Raw genomic sequence first — 26,854 nt, forward strand, 5'->3', positions numbered from 1 at the left:
ATGTCAGCATTACTAGTGTGTCTTTTGGCTGGAGGTGTCAGGGCTAGCAAGGTATGGAGTGAAGAGCCGCTAAGGCCTAGATAATTTTCACTCCAGCTTACTATGTTCAACATTAGCCCTGTGCCCAGCTCCAGCTGCCACCTATGGCTGTTTTGGGCACTCCAGCTCCTTTGGCCCAAAAGCAGCTTTCCTCAAAATTCATCCATCAATCCCTGATTCCTGTGAACCAGTTTTCCTTTGTTTTCTATAGCCACGGCCTGGCAATATAGACTATGAAAGTGAGGAACAGCAGCAATTTCGCAGCATTTTCAAGCAGATAGCTGGTGATGTAAGTACTTCCAACCCTAAGACTCCCACAGGAGCTTGCTTTTCTACTTGATTGACTGTTCAAATTACCATTCTTTCATTATTGTTAAGTAGACATCATTTTGGATTTTGGGCATGACTATATGCAGACGGAAACCTACAAGTCCTTGAGTTTTGGACTGACACATCCACTGGGGAGCTCAGAGGCCTTTGTCCTATGTGTTAGCTGCCCACTGGCCTATACAGCTAAAGGTGCATTGTCTGTCCCCATCTTCCTCAGAAGAGCCTCAGCTTCCCATAACAGAATCAAAACAGGGATTTCATAAAAGCGAATAGCTGGGATTTATTTTGCAAAGTCTCTGCTTTATCAGCTGCTTTACTCTTGAACCAGGACTCTTCTCCTTTTCTCCTTAGGACATGGAGATCTGTGCAGATGAACTCAAGAATGTCCTTAACACAGTTGTGAACAAGCGTGAGCTACTCAAACTAGGTGTGGGGGAGGGGCAGGGGTCCAGTTGTCTGAAAGTGGTTCCTCATTCTTCTCCATGCCCCCAGACAAGGATCTGAAGACACAAGGGTTCACGCTGGAGTCTTGCCGTAGCATGATTGCTCTCATGGATGTATCCTTCCTGTCAACCCTTCCCAACCCTTTGGTGTCTGCCCACAGGAGCCAGGAAAACCAGGGATGCCTAGTCAGGCAGAGGGCCCAAATTTGGGCCCAGGGAAGGAGATCCTGACTCAACATCTGAAAGCGTTGTTTTGGTTCTTTTTGGACTCAGAACATCCTGTATACTGGTCTGAAAAGAATCAGAAAGAAGGACACTGGGTTGTGGCTGGCCACATCCCCAGCTCTTAATTCAAGCCTGAGATCCTGCTTGAAATTCTATCTAAACATGAAGGATCCTTAGAGGGCAGGCTTGTTATGAAGCCTGCAGGAACTTTATTGGTGGTGGTGGTAGGGTGGTTAATAGCAGGATAGGGCAGTGGGTAGGGGAGTTCAGGTAGAGGCTTCCTATGGGGCTACCTTCCCTGCAGAGTCCCCTAGCCACATCCTCCCAGTCCAGGGGGATTTTGCTATGTGCCAGTAGCCCTGACCTTCCTCCTCCAGACAGATGGATCTGGGAGGCTGAACCTGCAAGAGTTCCATCATCTATGGAAGAAGATCAAGACCTGGCAGGTGTGATGAGAGCGTAAAGTGTGGGAATGAAAAAGAGGGTTGATTTAGGGATTGTGTGTGACCTTCCTCAAATTTTCTATTGCCAGAAAATCTTCAAACACTATGACACAGACCAGTCTGGCACCATCAATAGCTATGAGATGAGAAATGCTGTCAATGATGCAGGTGCTGGGAAGAAAGGGGGTGGCAGGCATGTGGACTATAACTAGTGGATGTAGGAATGGGAGAGGGGACTAGGCTACTAGGACCTGACTAAAGAAAGGAAAGTTTCTCATTTCCATTTTTGAGGACAGTATACCTAAAGGGTTAGAGGAAATAGAATGGGATCTAAGAATTCCAGTTTCACTTTTCTCCTCTATCCTGCCCCTTGACAGGATTCCACCTCAACAGCCAGCTCTATGACATCATTACCATGCGGTACGCAGACAAACGCATGAACATTGACTTCGACAGTTTCATCTGCTGCTTCGTCAGGCTGGAGGGCATGTTCAGTAAGTGGGGCTGCCCTTCTGCTCTCTAGAGTACTTCCAGCCCCCTCCCATGGGCTAGCTCTGGCAATAGGAAGCCAGATAATCTTCCAGTCTACTCTGTCCAGGCTGAACAAAGGCCAAAGCCTCTTTAGACCTAGAAAAGGATGGCAAAGGAAGGGTTACTGGTGATGCTCTGCCTGCAGATAATCCTCTTAAAAACACGTGGTCCTCTTAGGAAAATTGAGTAGTGAAGTTGGAGTGAGCCTGTAACAGGCCTCTGGCCTGTGTTTTCTTTTACACAGGAGCTTTTAATGCATTTGACAAGGATGGAGACGGTATCATCAAACTCAATGTTCTAGAGGTAAAGCATAACAGATGCAGCACACTGACCCTGCACCATAAAATTCAAGTTGGATGGGACTGGGGTTGTAGCTCAGTGGTAGAGTGCCTGCTTAGCACTTGTGAGGCCCTGGGTTTAATCCTCAGCACCCCATAAAAATAAAGGTATTGTGTCCATCTACAACTAAAAATATTCTTTAAATGTTTAAAAAAATTCAAGGTGGGCAGTTAATGAGGCAGAAATGGACCCACTCTGCTCCTCACTTCCAAATGGTAGTGGAGGAATGGGACAGGAAGGAAGCCTGGTGGGGAAGGTAGTTCACAGGACATATATACTTAGCAGAGGCTCACAAGGGGCCTCAGCTTCCCAAATAATAAACATGTTACCTTTCTGGTCTGTTCCTTTTTCCCCATCCCATAAGATTCCTAGGGCTGGGGTTTCCTTTTCATGTCTACATTCTGATCTTGGGACTTCTTCTTTCAGTGGCTACAGCTCACTATGTATGCTTGAACCAGGCTGGCCTCATCCAAGGCCATGCAAGATCACTCAGGATTTCAATTTCATCCAATATAGCTAGAGTCATTTACCTCAAAGGATCCAGTAGCTGCATCAGCATGTTTCCAGGCACCTCTTTGGTCTTGTTCCGCCTCCACTTTGCTCTATACTGTCTTGATCTGTCATGTCTAGCCTGACCCTTGGGAAAACAACTTTGTTCCTTTGCCCATTAAGGCAAGTGTCTGCCTCAGCTGTGTAGCCTACCTATCCAAGGTTGGCTGATTCTGAGATGCCTCACCTCTGAGGCAAATGCTACCCCCTTAGCTTGCACTAAGGCTTTTGCAGAAGCATCTGCCAATTGCACTTGCCACTCACTCGTGCTGGAGCCCTCTCACCTTTATACTCTCCCATCCATGGGACAGTAACCAAACTTGCACTTGGGTCTGCCTGTTTAGAATGGGCCTCTCTGGGGTAAACTGATCCAGTGGAATAGGGTTGGATACTTTGGGTTTTCAGACACATGTTTGGCTGCATTCTGGAAAAAAAAAAAAAAAAAAAACAACTGATCTAAATAAAGGCACGTGTACAGCTGGTTCCACTGTTTTGTTTTGTTTTGTGTGTAGACCAGCAGGGCTGAATGCATTCTAATTATGCCCTCAATCACCTACAGAAAGCCCTAGTCTCAGAATAGAAAATAGAAAACACAAACACAAAACCTCAAGCCCTACTTAAGTCATCGCTAGGCACAGTGGTGCACGCCTGTAATCCCAGTGATTTGGGAGGCTGAGGCAAGACTGCAAGTTCAAAGCCAGCCTCAGCAACTTAGGCCCTATCTCAAAAAATAAAAAGCCTAGTAGTAAAGTGCCCCTTGCACTTTTTTTCATCCCCAGGGGGGGAAAAAAAGTCACATATATTGCTTTTTTTTGTTTAGTTACTTGGGATTGAACTTAGGGGCACTTTACCACTGAGCTACATCCCTGGCCTTTAAAAAAAATATATTTTAGAGACAAGATCTCACTGAGTTGCTTAGTGCCTCACTAAGATGCTGAGGCTGGCTTTGAACTCTTGATCCTCCTGCCTCAGCCTCCCAAGCCACTAGGATTACAGACATGAGCCCTTATGCCTGGCTATTAAAATTTCTTGATCATAGGAATCACTCAGATAGTTCCTAATACATATAACGAAGAAGGGGAATAACTGCTGGAGTATTGGACATAAAAAAATAAAGAACATATTATGTAAAATTTTGGAGTGGAAACAGTGCTACAGCTTGAACTCAGGGCCTCATGCCCTACCACTGAACTGTATGTTGTACATAATTATGAAACCATATATTAAATGTAATTTTAATGTGATTTTTTCTCATTTCAATGTATTTAGGTTTAAAATTTTTAAGCATTTTATAATTCTATCTAGGATAAATTTGACATAAGATGTAAAAGTAAAAATTAAGAATAATATTTGTGGGAAAGACCAAGGGGGGATATATATTAGTGGTAGTATGATATAAGCATCTTGTGTTTTCTACCTGATTTCTCTTTTCTCTAGCCAACATGAAAGGGTTGACTATGAATATGGAGACAAGGTAACAAAAGTAAACAGCTGATTAGTAAAATTACTTTATTTTTTCCTCTTGTATTTGCTTTATATCTTGCTTTACAAAGTTATGAAGTTCACAGCTTTATACCAAAACGTAAGAAGACTAGGCTATTTGCTTATAAACATTTCTGCGGTCAAGTATTTCATTCTTATCCCATATTCAATATTTCAAAAATCTGAAACCAAGGGTGCTGGAGCAGCTCTAGGGCATATATTTATCTTTAACAGGAGAAAGATCTTCAACAGCCTTTCTTGACCCCCTCTGTACCCAATTCACTGGTGTACTATCTTAAATTTAGAGTAACTCTGGGAAACTTCAGTCACTATATGACCCAGCAGGTCATAGTTGGGTTGAAGGTGAAGTTAGAAGCTGGTGTCTATAATAGAAGGTCTGGTTTAAATGAGGATTCCTCATCCGCTTGTATGGAACTCACAGCCCAAATTGCCTCCATCACAGCCTCTTTCCTATCCATAAGATCTCTTCTCTTAAACCCTGAGGGTCCTACTGACTTGTGGCAGGGATGAAACCACTGTTTTATAAAAGTGGCAGATGCGGCCTTCATAATAATGCTAGGAGCTCTCCTTAGGTAACAGGATCAAAATTTAGAAGAAAGCCTATGTAAACTGCAATTATTTGAGCAAATCAGAGTGTACAGGCTGTCCAAATCCCACTTTACAATATACTTAAGTCTTTTCCAATGACTTCTCTTCCATTAAAAATACCATGCCATTCCTCTACTCCCACCAAACTGGCCACATGCCTAAGTCACTAAAGTTGTTCAGAAAAAACAGCAAAATGAAACTTTAAGCAAATAATCACTTAAGCAGAAACAGTTTTGTCTATAAACTGTAATGTAGGTAATGAGCTAAACACTCAACTTCTAATTCTTAGAATTTTTTCCCCACAAAGGAGGAGTGTAAAAGTAATGACTTGCTCTCAAATTTGAATAACATCAGGTCAAGATAACTCTTCGCTCTTTTTGTTTCCACTGTTTGTTTTGTAACTGAGGAATATGCCAAAATATGTTTTGAATTTAATTAAACTTTTGCATAAAATTTGAAGTGACTGATATTTTATCAGAACCGCCATTAAAACATTAGCATATGCTAGTAAACATTTTAACAGTCAAGTGTTTCATTCTTATTCATATTCAATATTTAAAAAATCTGAAACCAAGGGTGCTGGATCAGCTCAAGGGCATATACATCTTTAATAGGAGAAAGATCTTCAACAGCCTTTCTAAAATAATTTATGGTTTTCTTGGCTCTAAGCTGTTAGAATAGGCACAAACAATTAAAAATCATTCTACAAATGGCCTCCAATTACTTATAAGAAACGTGCCTGTTCTGTCAGGTTGTTAAACTATGTCCTTCCTCTTGAAGCCTCTAAACAGCAGAATCAGCACAGACCCTGAGCCACAGCTCTTCTGTAAGGGGAAAGAAGCGACAGCTGTAAAAATATCATGGAGAACTTAAAAAACAGTGGAAGATTTGCATAATTTAAGGCGCTTAAAGGTGATAACACAACCATAAACAACTGAAATGCTTATGGTCCCTTTATTTCTCAACAGAGGGCTAGACAGTTCATTCTAGATAACACTTGAACCTGATGTTAGAATATCACATGTTCTTGAAATGAACACATTACTACCACTTTTTCAAAGAAATCTTTTGTGAAATAAAAAATACCACAAGCACAGGTACGCACCCATATATATGCATACAAAGGAACTTTCACACATGCATATCCAGAGGCAGATACATGCACATGAGTCTACCAAGTTAAATCCAAATCACACTTCTTACCTATCCTACCAGTCTGCAATACCCTCAAAAGTTCCCCTTGACGGCCCAACACTTTACATTCCCCTTTCCTGATATACAAAAGTTCCACCATGGTTGTTTCAGACACATCCTTGGGCAGAACAGAGCACCTATGCACCAAGCTTTCTTAGCACACTGCCCTGCCAATGTGGAAATGCAGTCACTGCAGTTCAGAGAAAAAGACCAGGTTTAGCAACAAATCCAAAAAGACTTTCCTGGAAATTACTATTTCCAATCTCGGAACAGTGTGGTTTCTCTGGTTACCCTTATAGGAAATGGAGGTGAGAGGTAGGAAAAGCTTTTAATCCTACACAGAAACAGTGCAAATATACTTTATCAAGAGGATCTTCTCTGTTCTCTATACAGCATCATGCAAACCTAAATATGTGGTTAACAAGAGTTTTCCACTCACAAGCACAGAAATAGCTTGTGGAGCCATCCATTATCTGGTAGTATCTCCTACATTAGTTCTTAACATTTTCTGGATCCAGTAACAACCACTAGAACCTTTCCTGGAAAAAAAAAAAAAACCACATTCTTAGTCTTTATACAATTTCAGGGGAGTTTCAGCCCCTCTTGCACCTGTCTATGAGCCCCTGGGGAAGCCCCTGCTCTGGAACTTGAGGGAAGGATACTCAAAGACATGTGCACTAACAGGATAAACTTGGATGCTGGCAATCCTAAGAAACTGTAGGTGTCACCCTGTAGCTCAGTAAGTGAACAGGGCTCCTCCCCCTCCTTTTCTTGGCCTTTCTGAAGAATCTGAGTTTTGAGAATTCAGAAACAAAAGGTTAGAAAGTAATATATGTATAGCTTTACTGGTAAGAGTCTAGAGAAAATCTAGAAACAAAGCAGTTCCACTAAGTCTTTGGTGATTTGGATGTTCCCAATGGACATAGCCTTTCCTTTCACCATAATCCTCTCCTCTCCCAGCTAGCAGGGAAGTGAAAGTAAAGACACTGGCTTCAGAAATAAGTCTCTAATAAGCCTGCCTGAGGCCCTAAAAATTATATCCAGATGCTTTATTCTAACTCTCCCATCTTGGGTGCTGCAGTTGGGTTGAAATCACTCTGTGAGTCCAAAGGAATACTTGATGGTTGCCATCAGTCTGGGTTCAACAGTAAGAGATGGGGGTAGGCAATAAAGTAAACCAAAAGGTTTCAAACCCACAAGAAGTTTGGAGAGTCAGAAATTTGGGGAGACAAATATACACCTCCAGTTCAAACAGCCTGAAAATATCTGTAGCAGTAAGTAGCACCCAGGTCTAACAGCAAAACAGAAAAGTAGACAGACATTAGGTTGGCATGTTTCTTCACACTGAGCACTTTATCAAAATTTGCACTGAAGTTCACTAGGGAAAGCAACTTGTAAGGACTTACATAATGGGACTTAAATATTTGAATTTCTAAAATAGTGAACAGAGCAGTTATTCTAGCTATTTATAAAAAATCTGTGTGTCCGTTAGCATTTAAAGAAAGTTCTGTCCATCTACAAAGCAGGTGAATAGTGAAACACACTGCACATAATTTTTAAGAAAGGAAATGATTTGCTTACAATTTAAATATCCAGTTGTTTTAACTGGAGAAATTAAAACTAATCCTGAAAATCTAGCATTTGAACAAAATGTATTTAAAAGCCTGACTACAGGTCTAAACCATCATAAGAACATACACTTAAAATCACAAACTGAAATCAACAAAATATGTTTGTATGATTAGGGTCAAACTAGGTAACAAACTAAGATCTGGATCTTTAATGAACATCTGAAGAATGGTAGCAGCATAAATCACTAAATGTCATGCAGTCACAGAGGATGGCTCCTTAAAATCTGTTTGACTGTTTAAACCCTCCAGCATGAACTTGAAGTGTACTCTATCATCCCACAGAGCTGCCCAGACTTATGCTAGTTGTTAGCCTGACTGCTAACCCACTTTCTCTTTCCCCATTTCACCGGAGAAAGGAAGACAGTGGCTAGTGTGAGGGGCCTATGTGAAAACAGTTCAACTATTAATGTAATGACTTCCCAACATGGGAGGCAAAAAACTTCATGAATCAATTTTGCTGTCATCTTCAGCATGTCGTTCAATGTGTCCTGCAGCATCCTGAGGAAAAGGGAGAAGGGCTATGAGACAAGTTGGTGATAGAACAGAAGAAAGCCAAAGCCAAGTTAAGCCATTATATAAAATAGGTTTTATATGGGATTCATACCTGAAGGCAGTTAGGAGCTGGCACTTTGCTATTTATATGAAAGTATGCACTTATGGACTTAAAAAAACTCTTGTGTTAAGAGTTCTTGTCCTGGGGGCTGGGGATGTGGCTCAAGCGGTAATGTGCTCGCCTGGCATGCATGGGGCGCTGGGTTCGATCCTCAGCACCACATAAAAATAAAGATGTTGTGTCTACCAAAAACTAAAAATAAATATTAAAAAATTCTCTTTCTCTCTTAAAAAGAAAAAAAGAAGTTCTTGTCCTAACACAGGAAGTTCCGTTATTGATTTGAAACATCTAAAAACATTCCCCTAAGCTCTTTCTCAAAACCTACATAATTACTTTGAAAATCTCATTGAATTATTCCCCAGGTCTCTGAATAATAAAAAGAAATTCCTCAGTCCTCCTCCTATTTATTAAGAGTGTCCATAATTTCAATAAAGTAAAGTTTTGCCAGCCTCTACTCTGAGCAGTCTAAACCCCAGTTAACCTTGAATCCCACTCATGTACCTGCTTGGATCCTTTCCTAGCAGTGAAAAAAGCATCACAGTTCTTCCAGCGACATTTCAGAGTCTGAAAGTTCGGATTAGTGTGATCAGTCAGCAAATGTTGTTTTAAGTGATCTATAACACCAAATATCAGAGAGCAACCATGCCACTGCAAAGGAAGAGAATGAGGAGACTAGGTAAAGAAAAGCACAGTAAAAAACAAAACAAAACACCCCCAAAACAACAAAAAACAGAAAGAACACAATAAACATATGATCACAACATCCCTTGTTTTATCCCGTAAATACTACAGAAGCAAAAAGTACACCCCTTATTTTTTATTTTTGGCTATAAACATAGCAGGGCCAGAGGCAACCAAATTATCAATATAATGAGGACCCCGAAGGACTGAGAAGTCTTTTGATACTTTGGTATTTTGAGAAGATAAAACACTAAGGTAGCCATTACATCTTGTTAGGGAAAAAATCAGCAAATATATATAAATGAACAAGCATAAATTCAGTTCAAATCATAGTCTTGACCTTGCCATCATAAAACAGAATTTTGATCTTAGACTATTTATTACAATAGGTAAATAATTTTCCTGTAATACTAAAAGGGATATGTTTAATAATCCTAAGAACTGATGACTTGTAAACTTGGAAATAAAAATGTCTTATAAAGAAAACTACATTTGTGGAAATATTTGTTGTCATGGAAGCCTGACTTTTCTCACGTTTTATCATTTGAATCATAATCTTTACCTACTTAAAAAATTATTTATTTATGTATTTTTAGTTTTAGGTGGACACGTTATTTTGTTTTTATATGGTGCTGAGGATCAAACCCAGTGCCTCATGCATGCTAGGTGAGCACGCTACCACTGAGCCACATCCCCAGCCCCTTATTACCTACTTTTATTTAAAAGTGTAACTTGTAAATGTGGCTCATTTTCATTATTAGTCAGAAAAGCATAAAAACTGGCTTGGCATTTTCCCTGTAACTTGTTTGTAATAAACCTTATAGCTCTAATCTAACAATTTATTTCTAAAAAGTAATGCAAATTTTTAGATTTCCCATTGTTAGACTATTCCATCCCACCATATATATATATATACATATACATACACATACACACACACACACACACATATATATATATATATATATACACATAGACACACACATATATATGTATATATGTTTTTTAAAGTATTTTTTAGGTATAGTTGGACACAATGCCTTTATTTTATTTATTTATTTTTATGTGGTGCTGAGGATCAAACCCAGGGCCTCACATGTGCTAGGCGAGCACTCTACCACTGAGCTACAATCCCAGCCCCTATATATATTTTTTTTATACAAGGAATTAAACCTAGGATGCTTAACCACTGAGGCACATCCCCAGGTCTTATTTATTTTTTATTCTGAGATTAATCTAACTAAGTTGCTAAAGCTGGCATTGAACTTGTGTCCTTCTGCCTTAGCCACCTGATCTGCTGGGATTACATGTGTGCACCACCACCTCTGGATCTTATTGTACTAGATTTTGCTTACCTTCACTGGCAAAATAGAAAAAGACAGCAATACATAAAAAAACTGAAAAGTAATTAGGCTGTGGATAAGCCTAAAGTCAAATGTGAAGTAAGTTTTAAGGGCTAATCATTGGCCCCTTTACCAAAATAAAATTTAGGTTGGTGAACTGAGGTTTATAACTTTAAGACTACAAATTTTTACTTACTTATTCCTCAGAAACCAATGAGGATATAAACCAAGCCATTAAACATTTATAATCCCTAAGTATGTGTAGTAGAGGGACAGGTCACAAAACGGAAAAAAAAAAAAAAAACCACTAAAAACCACTTCTGCTTTTACTTCATATACTTTTGATATAGTTGATATTATCTAATCTTGAAAGACTTTTCATTAAAGAAGTATAAGCATTTTATGTATGATTCTTAAAATAGCTTCCTTGTCCTATAGTAAAAGGCAAAAAGTAGATGCTCAAATACAAAAATGCTATACTAATGATAATGAAAATCTATCAACTAGCCTAGGGTTAAGCAATTCCTAGGTTCGGTAATAGGAACAATTTCAATGCTTACCCAACAGCGGTAATTCTGCATCAGATTTAGTCTCACAGCTTGAATACTGCCATCATAACAGCCAGTATAAATCTAGAGAAAGAGATTTATAACACTGGATCAAAATATACACAAAGAAACAACTACAAAACACCTTTAAAATAAGAGTTAAAAGATGGGGTTGGGATTGTGGTTCAGCGGTAGAGCGCTCGCCTAGCATGGGCGGGACCTGGGTTCGATCTTCAGCACCACATAAAAATAAAGGCATTGTGTTGTGTCCATCTACACCTAATTAAAAAAAAAAAAAAATGGGGGCTGGGGATGTGGCTCAAGTGGTAGCGCGCTCGCCTGGCATGCGTGCAGCCCGGGTTCAATCCTCAGCACCACATACAAAGATGTTGTGTCTGCCGAAAACTAAAAAATAAATATTAAAAAAATTTCTCTCTCTCTCTGTAAAAAAAAAAAAAAAAAGAGTTAAAAGAAAATACAAACCTAAAGCAAAATAAGCTCCAGAGTACTAGAATGGGAGCCACTCTTGGGATTGTGGCTGAGAGCAAGCCTGGCAAGACTCAGAGGGCATTTACCCTTTTTTTTTTTGAACCCAGGGGTGGTTAACCACTGAGCCACATTCCCAGCCCTTTTTAATATTTTATTTAAAGACAGGGTCTTGCTGAGTTGCTTAGGGTTCACTAAATTGCTGAGGCTGGCTGTGAACTCATAATCCTCCTGCCTTAGCCTTCTGAGCTGCTGGGATTACAGGCGTGCACCACCACACCTGGCAACACCTACTTATTCTTCAACCCAGGTAGCTCTGGTTTCTAACTGGTGTTGCTTATTAGGCATCTGCATTTCATTGCAGGAAAGGGTTCAATACTCTTTGAAAAATACTCTTTCAATTCACTGCAGGAAAGGGTTCAATACTCTTTCAAAACTCTTTGAGTTTGAAAAATATCCATCCTGGCTCAACCCCACAATTTAGACCAAAATAAAATATATGAAGGTTTAGCAGGGTTAAGAGAATTAGCTTCCACTTTATAAATATATATATATAATTTGTGGTTGGACACAATATCTTTATTCTATATTTATTTATTTTTGTGTGGTGCTGAGGATAGAACGCAGGGCCTCGCACGTGCTAGGTGAGCACTCTACCGCTAAGCCACAACCCCAGCCCTATTAGCTTCTACTTTTAGGTCTGCTATAACTATGTCAACACTGGCCAAATCTCCTGACTCCACTTCAGAGTTCTGTTCAGATCATAATGTCTTTGGAAAAAGCACCACTCAATTTTTAAAAGCATCTTAAATATATCTTCTAGTGAAGGATGGTCTTAGATTTTTACTGTAATTATTTTCACTATAAACAAAAATTGATATTCAACAATGTTGCTGTGTTATTTCTCACTATTATTATGCCAAGAGATAAACAGACATTCAATAATGAGGCATACAGAAACAGATGTCACTTTGGGAAGTGACAAGTAGTAACATATTATCTGTATGTAGAATGTCACATAAACACATTCAAAGGCAAACATCTAATGAGGCAAATAATACTCACCATGCTTTTATGGATGGTCATACACATAATCATGTCTTTGTGTCCTCCATAAACTTGCAGTCGATCATGGGACTTAGAAAGAAAAACATGGTAATAAGGTTATTTTTACCTTGTGCTTAATAAACAGTCCCTGCAGGCCTTGGGAGGCTTAAAATTGTATCTCAGGCACTAACTAGAAGAACCAGTAGTATTCTAACAGAACCTAATGGCAGTCTCCTTATTAAGTCCTACTTAATAAGAGGAGTTGATGATAAGTAGTAAAACCAATTTCTTTAAAATCAAAGTCTCAAAATTGCACACAAGGAGAACTGTTAGAAGAGAACTCTTAAAAAAGAGACTGAGGTTGCCCTCTAGAAACCATTTACATTTTGACAGCCATGCACCTCTCACCAAGTATCTCAGAGTAGTGTTTGTCAGAGTGTGATCCAGTTTCATAATTATTTAGTGTTTGAAAAAAAAAAAATGCAGTATCAAAAATCAACACTAATCCCAAAAGACAACCTCCCCAAACCATTCAAGCCAAAATACTGAATCTAAATTTTACCTGTAATTCATAGACACGAACAAATTTATCCAAGCAAGCAGTCACCATCACTTTTCCTAGGATATTCACCACAGTCACTGCATGATTGTGACCTTTATAGATTCGTACAAGCTCACCAGTCTACATCAGAAGAAAAATAACAGTCACTAGACTGATTTTTAAGATTCCTTTCTACTTTTGAGATTAATGATTCTATAATTCTAAGAGGCATAATTCTGAGGTTATCTGTAAACCCATGCATCTGTTCTAATTTTAAAAGCTGAAGTGTTCCACAGGCATTTGTTACCTATATAAAATACATGCAATGTATCCTAATAGAACCTACTGTTATAGAAAGGGAAGGGCCACAATTCTATCTACAGCTTTTGAAGTACAAGTTGAACAACTCTAATCCAAAAATATGAAATCCCAAAATTTCTGAGTGCAGACATGACACTGCAAGTGAAAAATTCCATATCTGATCTCCTGTGACAGATCAGTCAAAAACAAAACAATAAAATTACCTTCAGGCTATTCACATATGAAATATAAATAAATTCCATGTATAGACTTGGGTCCAGTCCCAAAATAAATATTCCAAAATCTGAAAAAAAAAATTTGCAATACTTCTGGACCCAAGCATTTTAGATAAGGGATATTTTGCCTGTACTTTTACTTTTATAATTTCACTGAATCTGGACAAATCCATCAAGTAGGATTATGCCCCAGTTTATAGACCAAGAACTTACCTTGTGCTTAATAAACAGTCCCTGTAGGCCTTTGGGAGGCTTAAAATTGCATCTAAAGTACTAACTAGAAGAACCAGTAGTATTCTAACACAACCTCATGACAGTCTTCTTATTAAGTCCCACTCCTCAAAAGAGGAATTGATAATAAGAAATAGTAAAATCAATTTTTTAAAAATCAAAGGCAGCTTCAGAGCTGCCTTTAGGACGTAAGTACAGTCTTTCAGTGGTTTTAATTTGTTCTATTTTAAACTACATAACACATCCACTTTCTAAGAGCCTCAGATGCTCCATTTAATTTGCTTAAATGAGGCATTCAAACAAAACCTTGAGTCTGTCTCCTACTAAAAATTTTAACAAAGTCAGGATTTCTGGATTGCTCAATATTATCCAAGAGCATATACATAAGAATTACTATTAATTTTTTCACTGAATAAAGGGCTTAATTTAAATTGCAAGAGGGCCGAGGAAACTTCAAGCTTTAACCACCATTTTATGAAAGTTTTCCTTAGACTACATCAACTTGGCTTACATGAATATTGTGAGCATGAACTGACTGATCACTGGAGCCACTGAACACAAGATCGTTCACCACCTTAAAGAGAAAAAAACCTCAATGAGTTAGATTCTGTACAAAGTTCTCAGTTTCCTCTGTTAATTTATAACACTGGTGGATCTAATTTCTATTCTATTTTGAGCTGAGCATGAACCAGCTATAAAATAATGATTCCAATGATTGGGGTTGTGGCTCAGTAGTAGAGTGCTCGCCAAGCATGCACAAGACACTGGATTCGATCCTCAGCGCCACATAAATGTAAAATAAAGATATTGTGTCCACCTAAAGCTTAAGAATAAAAAAATAAAAAATAATGATTCCAAGACAAATTTTCTCAACTGAAACTTTTGCTCCATTACTATAAATCACTATGAACTGATAAGAACTGACAAGTTTATTAGCTCTCTGGACTGATTAAGAAGCTCTTATAGTATAGCCATCTTCTACAATAAAATACTTTTATTTTTTGGTGGGGGACAGTACTCGGGATTGAACTCAGGGGTACTGAACCACTGAGCCACATCCCCAGTTCTATTTTGTATTTTATTTAGGGACAGGGTCTCACTGAATTGCTTAGTTGCTGAGGCTGGCTTTGAACCTGTAATCCTCCTGTCTCAGCCTCCCAAGCTGCTGGAATTATAGGCATGTACCACTGTGCTTGGCAAAATACTCTTAATTTCTTTTTAAATAGTTTTTAGTTATACACGGACACAATATCTTTATTTTGTTTACTTATTTTTACGTAGTGTTGAAGATTGAACCCAATCCTCTATGTGCAAGGCAAGTGCTCTGCCACTGAGCTACAACCCCAGCCCAAATACTCTTAATTATTGTCTCAGTTAATATATTAAAAATGAGCATTTCATTTGGTGAACCAGGCATAAAGAAAAGGGTTACTTCCTTGCTCTTTTCAAAGTAGCTGTATTCTAAATGTATTAGACAACAGAGAAAATTTGAAACTCTATTTGTGCCAGACAAATCTTGTCTTTTATACTATACTTGCCTTCATGCAAAGAATGGTCTTGCTATGGCCCTCCAGAGTTCTGAGGAGCAGTCCGTTCCGTGCGTCACGTACACTGATTGTACAGTCATAAGATCCCACAACCAGCAACTTTCGGGCACCTTCCTGAGCTGTGGCAAGACAGCTGACTGCCCGAGGGCCATGGCATTCAAAGATTTCAAGTTGTTTATTGTTCTGAAAAATAAGTCACCGTTATATAAAATAAAAGCAACCTTAGTTGTAAGACTAACAAATTCCATCTTATAGACTACATCTTTCATCCACTTCCTTCTCTTAACCCTTAGCCTAACCTTTCAAGTCAACTTCCATTATAAAGTCTCCTAAATGATCTCCTTTCTTCTAATACCAGTCCTTCCCAATCTGATCAACTCCCCAGTGACTTTTCTAATATAAACTGGATCTTGTTTCTCAGATTTTAAAGCCAACAAAATGAAGTCCAATAAACTTAGCAAAACACAGATGCCCTTAAGAATTCCATAAACCTTACTGAGAGCCTAGCAAATACCAGATATTCAATAAAGGCTTGCTCAACAAATGCGTTTATCTCTGGGTTAGTAAATAATAAGGCCACATGGGCATTAAGGCAAAACTCTCATGAGTTCACCTTAATGAAAAGGTCATCCTCATGAAACCCTACATCAGTTCCAAATCACACCAATGTCATATGTGAAGGAATTCAGATTCATTTCTTATGGTATCATTCTTAAAATGAAAGAGACTGGTTTAACCTGTGACTCATTATTTGGCCCCAAATCTTCAGACATGGTTTAACTTAGCAGAGTTATATTTTGGTCCTGGCACCTTTGAGTCTTAACAGACAGAAGAGAGGATCTTATTTCATTTACATCAGAAGACAACAGTTTTTAGTAATGGCTAGTTCTGCTATTTTCCCAACAGAAAATGGAAATGCCTGCCCATTACTTCTTCCTGCACACACTCATTCTATTTTCAAATGGCAAGAGAAAACACCATTTTCTTCCCCCAACTACTAACCTTTATGTTGAAGGTCACCACAGTACCATTTGCTAGTCCAGCATAAAGAATTCGCCATCTACTATGGAGGCAGAGAACCCGGTCTTCCAGATGTAACTGCTCCACACACTCTCGGGTCTGACAAAAGAACACAATTATCTAATCAGCAAATAAGATACAAAAACAATTCCTCCTGAAAGTAGAGTTTCAAATGACTCTAACGAGGAAGAAAATCATGGCATTTTCTGTTTTGTAGAGGATTTTTTAAAGATCTTTTTCCTCTTTGAAATACAAGGCCAAAGATCTCCAGGCTATAGGTAACAATGGAAAAAAATATGTACATTCTAATAATGGTATCTATGTTTCTAATTAAAAATGTAGAAAATCTTCAAAGGACACTCTGAGTCTTAAGTCTCTGAAATAAAATGGACAAAGATAAAAATAAATAAGTAAGATAAAGATATTGTGTCCATCTACAGCTAAAAAATAAATATTAAAAAAAGGAAAATGTTGTATAGTCAATAAATGCATTAATCAAATGTGTTTTCCTATAATTGGTTCTCTATTTCAATAACTTTCAAATGCCTTCTTCAATATGGTACTGGTTTAACTAGGCCATTACTACGCAGGAAGCTTTTTAAAAATATAGAACCGCAAATTCCTGAGATTCTAATTCAGTAGGCTTAGGAACCTGTACTTCTAAAAATTTTCCTTAAGGGGTTGGGAAATGTAGTTAGCTCAGTGGCAGGGTACTTGTCTAGCATAAGCAAGGCCCTGGATTTGATCCCTAGCACTACAAACAAACAATTTCCTTAGTAATTCAAATGCACATAAAAGTTTAAGAAGTATCTACTTGATATGACTTTAAAGAAATTTTTCCATGAGGGGCTGGGGATATGGCTCAAGTGGTAGTGCGCTCGCATAGCATGCATGAGGCACTGGGTTCAATTCTCAGCACCACATAAAAAAAAATAATAGTAATAAAAAAATAAAGATGTTGTGTCTACCTAAAACTAAAAAATAAATAAATAAATAAAAATATATATTAAAAATAAAGAAAAAAAATTATTTCCATGAATTTCCCAGGACTGGATTATACTAGAAAATCTAATTACCTAGAATCAAGTATAGGGCCATATATAGTATATATGCAAGAACTATTGTTGAGGGTTGGCGGTGTGGCTCAGTGGTAGGGTGCTTGCCTAACATGCAAGGCCCTGGATTTGATAGTAGCAGAGAAGAATTAAAAAAAAAAAAAAAAAAAAAAAAGAAAGAAAATAATTACTAAATGGTACCCAAGTGATTAAAGGCCAAAGTATAGATTTTTAAAACATATTCAGTTAATATGTGTTTTAAGCTCTCCAGATGAATCTGATACACACTAAAGTTGTGAACAGTGCCACAGAAATCAAATCTTAATTATTAACAATTCAATTAAATACTGACTTCTTCCCAGTAAAATACAAGAACCTTGAACTAGCACTGACTATATTCCCTCCCTTCCTTTTTCCTATTATCATATATATTCCATCTATATATGTGATAAACCTAACGATGTAGAGTTATAAATTTTGTATCATATAGTTTTGTCTTTTAAAGAAATTAAGAACATATTATGTAAGATTTTGGTGTAGGAACAGTGCTACAGCTTAAACCCAGGGCCTCATGGACTACCACTGAGCTATACATGTACATAATTATGAAACCATATATTATACGTAATTTTAATGAGATTTTCTCACTTAGTTCAATGTATTTAAAAATTTTAAACATTTTGTAATTCATTCTATCTAGGCTAAATTTTGGCATAGGATGTAAAAGCAAAAATTAAGAATATTTGAAAGAAAGACCAAGGGGGATATACATTAGTAGTAGTAGGATATAAATAATACTGGAAAGAGACACAAAATGTGGTTTATGTCTAAATCTCATGTCTACCCAAGGTAATTCAGTATGCTAAAACAGGTTCAGACACAAAGAAAGTCAAATGGGTGGAATGAAGTATCTGCCACAGTATCTCCATTCAATACAGTAAATAGTCAAAGGCTCACAATTATCACTTTTTTGGGGGGTGGAGGCGGGGTAGCAGGATGACCAAGGATTGAACCCAGAGACACTTAACCACTGAGTCACATCCCTAGATCTTTTTATTTTGAGATGAGCTCTCCCTAAGGTGCTTAGGGCCTTGCTAACTTGCTGAGGCTGGCTTTTAACTTTTCAAGCCTCCTGCTTTTAGCCTCCCAAAATGCTGGGATTACAGGCATGCAACATGGTGCCTGGCAAAATTAAAATACTTTTGATTTCTCTAGACCCACTTACCTTAACATTATAGCAGCGAATGGTGTGATCACTGGAACCAGTGTAAAGGGCAGCATTCTTTCCAGAGGTCTGAGTAACCAGAAGGCAGTTAACTTTGGAAGTATGGCCCTCAAACACACCAATACATTTCCGACTCTAAAATCAAGCAAAGATTAGATGATTACTTTTAGGATGTAGGATTAAACAATACATTTCATCATCAACAACAAAAATGCTAAAACTTTCAGTTCACTCAATGCCTAGAATAATGCCTGGTACACAAAAGGTATTCAATAAATATTTGTTCACTGAATGCCTATCAAAAAGTCACATATACTGAGCTACATAGAATTATGTTAACTGAGACATACAAAAAAATACTTAAGGCAATTCACTATAATGAAGGCCAGTACTGGGAGGGTAGCTCAGTGAACAGCATATACATAGTATGTGCAAGGACCTGGGTTCAATCCATAGCACTAGAAACAAAAAAAGGTCCGAATTTTCATATCTAGGGCAAGGTTCTCTAACATATAGACCAAGCACCTAACAAATTCAAAATGAAGCTAATTACCCATAAAGTTGCATGTTTGACCATCAGCTTGAGAATACTCCACAATAGTAAAAAAAAATGTGTCAGGTGCTACTACAAGTCTTCAGGGTCTAGGTATGATTTCCTAAGGGAATTTCTAAATGTCATTTCTATGTATACACCAAGATCTATTTAGAATGTATGTGTGTGTGGGGACTGGGTTTGTGGTTCAGTGGCAGAGCGCTCGCCTAGCATGTGCAAGGCCCTGGGTTTGATCCTCAGCACCACATAAAAATAAATAAATAAGTAAAATAAAGGTAATGTGTCCAAGTACAAGTAAAAAATAAATATTAAAAAAAAGTGTGTATGTGTGTACAAGCTATATGTACTTATACACATACATACACACACACACACCCCCCTTGTAATTTAGAGATGGACTTGATCCCCCTGGATCTTACACTCATACTTCTTGAACCACCGTCTCCTTTCTTCAGTCATTGCTGCTGCTACTCATATCACTAGATTAAAGGAACCTATATACCTACTGCCTATAGTAAACAAATCTTTCTGGTTCATCAGCTAACTTTTGAGTTTTTACTGAATTTAGTAACTTTACATACTTTTTCACAGCGTTTGTGAAGATAACATACTGTCCTTAAAGTTTCCTGGCTATCACTACTGATAAACAGAATTAGTTTTGACATACATGAAATCCAAAACTTAAATCATAAAAGTATGAGACAGTGAAAAATTGCTGCTCTCCTCAATAACTTGGATTCTGTAATTAATTAATTATTAGGGAAAAATGTTTCCTCTAATACTTCCCTAATAATCATATTATCACTCCTAATACAGCAGCTATGTAACTGACCCCATCATCAACTCCAGTGTAGGACCTGACCGGCCCAAGCTTGTTTATATAATTCCATCCCACTTTCTGGTGGTGAAAAGAAAAACAAACCCCAGAGGCACTTTATAAGAGAACTACCTTTTAGGAAAAGATGATATCAGAGAAGACAAAGATAAGAGAGAAATAATAAAGTCCCCAGTGACCCCACTGAGATGTGGATCAACTACAACTAAAGTCAGTAAAACCCCTCAATAAATTCCCCTCCATGTTGAAGAGAGTATGAACAAGATTTTCCAAAACCTATATAACCAAATACATTCAAAATGTCACATTCACTTACCACCAGATTATAAACTCGGACAGTTTTATCTGCTGAACAGGTATACAGTAAGTTTCCAAATATCTGAATAGCATTCACTGCAGCTTGGTGCCCCTCAAAGCTTCCTTCTGTGGGCTCATCATCATCTCCTGGCTCTGAAGATATTTCTAGAAAACAAGAATAGGTTTCAGAGACATGTCTGCTACAGTCTAGAAAGATACTCAAAACTCAAAAACATTACACCATATAGTTGTCCCTGAATTAAACCTAAAGATGATCTCCTAAAAAGTCTATTTTTTCTAGCAGAATATAACAATTCTCACTGAAAATCTTTATTATGAAGCTTATAACATAAGAGAAGGTGGGGGACCTTTAATTTAGGAAGAAAATCCTTATAGATTGAACTTCTCAGTGATATTTGAAAGGTACCCAGTCTCTCTTCTTGCTGCATCTCTTGCTTCTGAACAGTTATTTCTTTAAGTAAGGGATTATTCTTTAAGCAGTTCCTTCTCAAAGCAAAAATCTCTGGAGCCAATGAAATCTTAATATTAATTAGTAGATAAGGGACTCAGATAAGAGAGATGGAAGTGAAAGACTTGAAAAAGCCAGGATTTGAAGATTTAGCGCTGATCAAGACAATTCTGTTGATGTTCCTGCCCGCCATTCTGTAAATATAAACCTTGGATCTAAATTTACAAATCTTTTTCCTGTGGTTGATTTACATAAAATAAAATGACAAATACCTGAAGAATTTTTTGATCCTTTTATGGAGGAGATCACAGTTTGAGTTTCTGCCACACTGCAAAATAAAAGCAAGCCTTCTTAGCATCTGTGAGAATAGGACAGATAGAAAATCTAAAAATTTCCCAATTCAGGGAATTTCTCTAAACAATGGGCGAAGTAGTAAGTGATATAATAAGAGATCAATTTTTCTATATCAAATTTCTATATGAAGAGAAATAAAAACAGAATGAATATTTACAACCTAATCAAAAGAGAAAGCAGAAAAATCTCCACTATTAAAATCTAATTCCTCCATTTCCATAACCTACTATTCTCAAACAAATTTTGATTTTTAAACAAATTCTGATTCGTAACTAAAAGTTTTATTTATTTTTGTACTGGGGATTGAACCCAGGGGCACTTTACCACTGAGCTATAACCCTAGCACCATGAAAAGTTCTTTAAAAAAAAAAAAAAAAAAACGAGTGGTTGGTTGTGGTGGTGCATGTCTGTAATCCTAGTGGCTTGGGAGGCTGAAGCAGAAGGATCACAAGTTCAAAGCCAGCCTCAGCAACAGTGAGGCACAAAGCAACTCAATGCAACCCTGTCTCTAAATAAAAATACAAAATAGGGCTGGAGATGTGGTTCACTGATTAAGTGCCCCTGAGTTCAATCCTTGGTACCCCTGAAAATAAAAAATAAACATTAAAAAAAAAAAAAAAAAGACTGATGAAAGCTGTTTTGATTGGACCAATAACATCCTTACCTCACAGGGATGCCATCCTTGTAGCGGGTACCAAGCTCACTAGTAGAGCTAACTTCATCACAACCAGAACGAGAAGCTTCTAGTGGGTTTTGTTCTGCAGAGTTCCAAATATCTTTTTTAGATGGGCTATCAGGTTTCTCTTCTCCAGATTCAGAAGAATCAATAGCTACTACTTCTAACTGAGGATTAGGGATTTCTAGAACTTCTAGGGATGAGTCACTGTCTGCTTCATCTCTGACACTCTCTTGCTCCTGACCAGTTCTATCTTCCCAGGTAGAGGTGGTTACTTTACTCCCTTTAGTTAATTTTCCAATTTTTACTTTCCTTACAGGTTTAGCAGTAAATACATCCTGTTCAGTGTCACTATTCTCAGGAACATGGGCAGCCCGTAGAGTTTTCTTCTTCCGAAGTTTCTTCTTTTTCTTGTTTCCCCTAGTTTCAGCTGATGTCAAAGTGGATTCTGCCTGTTGCTCGGGCTGGTCAGCTGGAGAATGAGCCTCCTTCTCCAAAGGGGTTTCTGAAGCAAAAGATAATCTTAGAAATGAACTGCTACATGCTTCAGACCCACTGTTGCCTTTGGTTGGCTCTTCACTGTCTTTATTTATGCTAAGAAGATCGGTTGATTGGGAAGAGGGAGAGTTTTCCCTGTTTCTTGTATTTCCTTGCTCCACAGGAAACTTCAGATCTTGGATAGGTTCATGGCAATTTTCTGTTACCTCTGATAAGGACAATGCTGCAGTGATGACTGGATAAACTGGACAACTGATTTCTCCTAAGTTGAGAAGGAAAAAACTTTTACATCTTTTTTTGTGTATTTGCAAACTGCAAATTATTTATCACTAATTGAATCTCTACCAAATGATGTATCAGTGATATGTTCATAAAACCATGATTGTTACAGCTGTTAACTCATCCTCTATGAAGTTACCCATAACCTACACTCATTCCTATTATGGCACTTATCCTTTGCCTTACGTCAATATAAAAAATAATAGGCATGTCTTAATCCTTTCAAAAGCTCCTTATGTGGCTCTGGGAATAGCTCAATAATAGTGTTTGACTAGTATTTGTGAGGCCCTGGGTTTGAGCCTCAGCTCTGCCAAAAAACAAAAAAACCCCATGTGGGGCAGGGATTGCTTATATTACTCTTAATCTTATTTTAAAAGTCCACATATTTAATATGGTGTTTTAGTCTTTCTAGATATTTAAATATATCTATTTAGCTAAAGTATTTCCAGTTTTATTTCTTAGATGTTTTCTTTTTACCCATACACCATCCTATTTCACTATACACAGGTGATTAAAAAATTCAATTGACTTTTAAGAATGCTTATTTTCATTAACTTAATTACTTCCTGTCTAGGAATTTTAAACTGATGAGAAAAAATTAAATATTCAAAGAAGATTTATTACATAAATTATTGTATATCTTGACTGTGCAACTTTTCAAATATTACACAACTAGTAAAATTTTTAAAATATTTTAGATAAAAAAAAATCTATTTTTTTGGAGATAGGATCTTGCTAAATTGCCCTGATGGCCTTGAACTTGGCTGCCTTAGCCTCCTGAGTAGCTGGGATTACAGGCCTATGCTACCAGACCCAGCTCTAGATGAATTATTTTCAAGACAAAGGAAAATGAAATATTAAATGCAAAAGGTCAGGTTGTAATAGACTATGATTTCTCCTTTGTACAAAGTCTACATATAAATACACAAACACCTATGATGTAAGAAAGACTGAGGGCTAGATAAAGCTCAATGGTAAAGTGCTTGCCTAGCATGTTTGAGGTCCTGGCAGGTTCAATTACCAGTGTCACAAAAAGAAAAAAAAGAAAAAAAAAAATGGCTTGAAATATAGCCAGGAATGGTGGTGCATACTTGTTACCCAGGCAATTCACGAGGCTGAAGCAGGAGGACTGCAAATTCAAGGCTAGCCTCGGCAACTTAGCGAGACCCTTTCTCAAAATAAAAAATAAAAAGAAGTAGGAAGTAAATAGTTCATGGTAAAGCACCTTGGGTTTAATTCCCAGTACCAAAAATAAATAAATAAATAAATAAAGAGTAAACACTGAAATAATATAACAAAATAACATCTACATTTTTGTAATCTCCCAACTTTTTAATAATGAAAGAGAATTATTTTTGTAATCAGAAAAAGAAATCTATAAAAGAATCTTTATTACTATTTTTTTAAATCTTAAATACTATCCACAAAAAAAGCAACTTAAAAATCAACATGAAGGACAATTTCCATTTGATATCAATATTATTTATACTGGTACTAAAAGCTAGGGTAATTTTTCAGACTGTTTTTGCTCAAGAAATCACACAATGCCAGTTTGTTTCTTTGTTTGGCCTAATTTTCAATATGGCAACACTGTGGTCATAAAAACTTCTAAGAGGGGCTGGGGATGTGGCTCAAGTGGTAGCGCGCTCGCCTGGCATGCGTGCGGCCCGGGTTTGATTCTCAGCACCACATACCAACAAAGATGTTGTGTCCGCCGAGAACTAAAAGAAATAAATATTTAAAAATTCTCTCTCTCTCTCTCTCTCTCCTCTCTCACTCTCTCTTTTAAAAAAAAAAAAAAAAAAAAAACTTCTAAGAGATTTTTAAATAGCTAACAAGTTATTCTCAAATGTTAACTAGATGTTATTTTATGAAAAGAGTAAAAATCCTGGCTACTTCTCAAAACCACTTAAGTCCAAGTTCCCATTAGAGGATTATAAACCCCAGAACCCCACGTCATCTTATCTTGGCTACCAGCCTCTCAAGCTTATAAAAGTTCTGACTTGTATTTGAGATAAGGACATTTGATGATGAAAAACTCAGAGCATATACCTTATCTAAAAAACTGGATGAACAACTTTAACCCATTTATCATAAACACCAAATAAATTCTGCACCTAACCTAATAAATAGAAACTTTTAAGTACTAATACAAAGTCAACTCAGTAACCTTAAATTAGAGAAAATTAAGTTACTGATATTTAAATTACATTCTCTAAAACATTTTTAAAAACTCTCATCTATGAAGGGCATTTAAATAAAAATTTAATTGTAGTAACTTTAGTTTAATGGACAAGTATGGTTTTACATACTGTTATATAACTGCCCTAGTCCCACTGCAGGGATGCCCTTTAAGCCAGAGAAAAGCTTACTTACTATTAACTTGGGGTAATTCCTTGGATACACTGCAAGCAGAGACTTGTGATACAGCATTCACATTCTCATCTTGTTCAGGAGACATGGGCTCTTGTTTAATCTGAACTGATGAGTCTGGAGCAGGGACACTACCATGGGCTTGGAAAGCAGGAGATGTAGTTATTTTGAGAAGGGCTCCAGAGGATGATGGGGATACATGGGAAGGAGGCGGCTCCAGAAAAACTGGGAAAAAAGGATTAGGCAGCAGCGTGGTATCAGCAGATGTCTGAGATCTACTGTTTCTTTGTTCTCGAGTGAGGCTACAGGGAAGCTGATCTGGGTGCTCAGAAGGTTCATATGTTTCTAGAACAGGAAACACATATACGAATACAAAAATGTTATCTGAAGAGTCACTTGTTTCTAAAACAATTTGTATTTATAAACATTAGAAAGGAATTTTAAATAAATATATTAGTATATTCCCTCATAATTCTTCAAAATAGAATATCATCTAATCTATACAACTACTAAAGAAAAAGGTATAAAATTGGCATCAACATATCAATTTTCTAAACTTTAAATCACTTATCTAAAATTATATAAACACCAGTGGAAGAGCCAGATTTGAACACTGGTCTTTTTATTCTTAATCCAGAGTTACTATATCCATTGCTAAACATTTCTGGGATATACAGTTTAAGGGGTTTTTTCCCTTTTTGTTTTTTTGCAGCACTGGGGATTGAACATAGGGTCATTCTATCAGTGAGCTTTTTCCCCTGCCCTTTTTATTTTTTATTTTGAGAAGGTCTCACTAAATTGCTGAGGCTGGCCTCAAACTTGCAATCCTCCTGACCTGACCTCCCGAGTAGCTGGAATTACAGGTGAGCACCATGGTGCCTAGCTGGTTTCAGGCTTTTTACAGAATGATGAAACCAAAAAAACATGGGAGAAACCATATGATCTTTCCATAACTACTTTTCCCTCCCTTCTATATAGAACAAAAAGTAATAAGCTATGGACACCCTATGAATACCTTGTAATCCCTGTAGAATCTGTATTCTATGAGTCCTCAGTGCACTCATTTCCATAGTTATCTGAAAATAAAGTATCTTGTTAAGCATTTCAAAATCTACTTCTGAGATGATCTGTTTTCATTAGACCATACATACGCTGTTACCTGCTGCTTGAGCATGAGCAACCTCTGAACTTCAACATATGCTGTCTGCAGAGCTGCCCGGGCCTGCAGAAGGTTATTATCCATGCACTGCAGTGATTTGCTTAGTTCTTCCTCTCTTAAGGAAATATTCAGTAGCTGGTCAACTTGAGAACGTTCTGCTGAAAGAAATCATAAGGCCCAGCTTAATACTGGAGACTCCTCTTCAGTAACGGTTTCTTAAAAGACTCAACTATTCCCATGATTCAGGAAAAAACTTTTGTTTTCTCCTTCAGAGGTTCAGAGACTCGACAAGTCTCAGAAAATATGTGGACAAGCCTGATATCAAAGATAGAAATGAAGTAAGAATCGCAAGACAGAGTTGTCCCATAGGTCAAGTATACCACATTGTACTATCCTAACTAATCACTTTCTTTCTCCACTAACTTCCCAGGTAAAATCTCTGTTGAAGCACATTCATGGATCGAGGTTTTATTTTCCATTTTTTAGCTACCATCCACTTCATTTAGGGCTTTTGCTTAGACTGGGCCTCAGACCTAGTCTGCTTGGAACTTTCCTCCAAAATCTTATATTTTTCTAGTCTGTTAATTTCAAATGGTTCTCTTCAGTCATATTATTATTATTATTATTTACCACTGAGATAGATATATATATATATGTGACAAGGGTTTAATAT

General features: G+C 37.4%; 2 protein-coding genes across 8 annotated transcripts in view; one reads left to right on the forward strand and one right to left on the reverse strand.

The window, feature by feature from the left end:
• Positions 1-4,145, forward strand: part of Capn3 (calpain 3) — a 45,830-nt gene extending 41,685 nt beyond the window's left edge. For 2 of the 4 annotated variants that reach the window (XM_076850627.2, XM_076850628.2), the window contains 8 exons: positions 251-328; positions 721-778; positions 862-926; positions 1,415-1,483; positions 1,570-1,648; positions 1,858-1,974; positions 2,256-2,314; positions 2,777-4,141. In XM_076850627.2, coding sequence (XP_076706742.1) covers positions 251-328; positions 721-778; positions 862-926; positions 1,415-1,483; positions 1,570-1,648; positions 1,858-1,974; positions 2,256-2,314; positions 2,777-2,803 — 552 coding nt within the window. In that variant the 3' untranslated portion in view covers positions 2,804-4,141. Of the gene's footprint in view, positions 1-250; positions 329-720; positions 779-861; positions 927-1,414; positions 1,484-1,569; positions 1,649-1,857; positions 1,975-2,255; positions 2,315-2,776 lie in introns of all 4 variants that reach the window. The other 2 variants (XM_076850629.2, XM_076850631.2) reach the window with 2 other exon arrangements.
• Positions 4,146-4,391: 246 nt separating this feature from the next.
• Positions 4,392-26,854, reverse strand: part of Znf106 (zinc finger protein 106) — a 73,403-nt gene continuing 50,940 nt past the window's right edge. For 2 of the 4 annotated variants that reach the window (XM_076850626.2, XM_076850624.2), the window contains 15 exons: positions 26,182-26,336; positions 26,038-26,098; positions 25,026-25,367; positions 21,861-22,632; positions 21,115-21,170; positions 20,393-20,538; positions 18,689-18,823; positions 16,391-16,507; positions 15,380-15,571; positions 14,353-14,415; positions 13,096-13,215; positions 12,552-12,623; positions 11,013-11,084; positions 8,930-9,076; positions 4,392-8,313 (listed from right to left, as the gene is read on the reverse strand). In XM_076850626.2, the coding sequence (XP_076706741.1) occupies positions 8,257-8,313; positions 8,930-9,076; positions 11,013-11,084; positions 12,552-12,623; positions 13,096-13,215; positions 14,353-14,415; positions 15,380-15,571; positions 16,391-16,507; positions 18,689-18,823; positions 20,393-20,538; positions 21,115-21,170; positions 21,861-22,632; positions 25,026-25,367; positions 26,038-26,098; positions 26,182-26,336 (2,507 nt within the window). In that variant the 3' untranslated portion in view covers positions 4,392-8,256. Of the gene's footprint in view, positions 8,314-8,929; positions 9,077-11,012; positions 11,085-12,551; positions 12,624-13,095; positions 13,216-14,352; positions 14,416-15,379; positions 15,572-16,390; positions 16,508-18,688; positions 18,824-20,392; positions 20,539-21,114; positions 21,171-21,860; positions 22,633-25,025; positions 25,368-26,037; positions 26,099-26,181; positions 26,340-26,854 lie in introns of all 4 variants that reach the window. The other 2 variants (XM_076850625.2, XM_076850623.2) reach the window with 1 other exon arrangement.

This window comes from Callospermophilus lateralis, chromosome 3 (genome assembly GCF_048772815.1).
Source record: "Callospermophilus lateralis isolate mCalLat2 chromosome 3, mCalLat2.hap1, whole genome shotgun sequence".
In the NCBI taxonomy this organism is placed as follows: Eukaryota; Metazoa; Chordata; class Mammalia; order Rodentia; family Sciuridae; genus Callospermophilus; species Callospermophilus lateralis.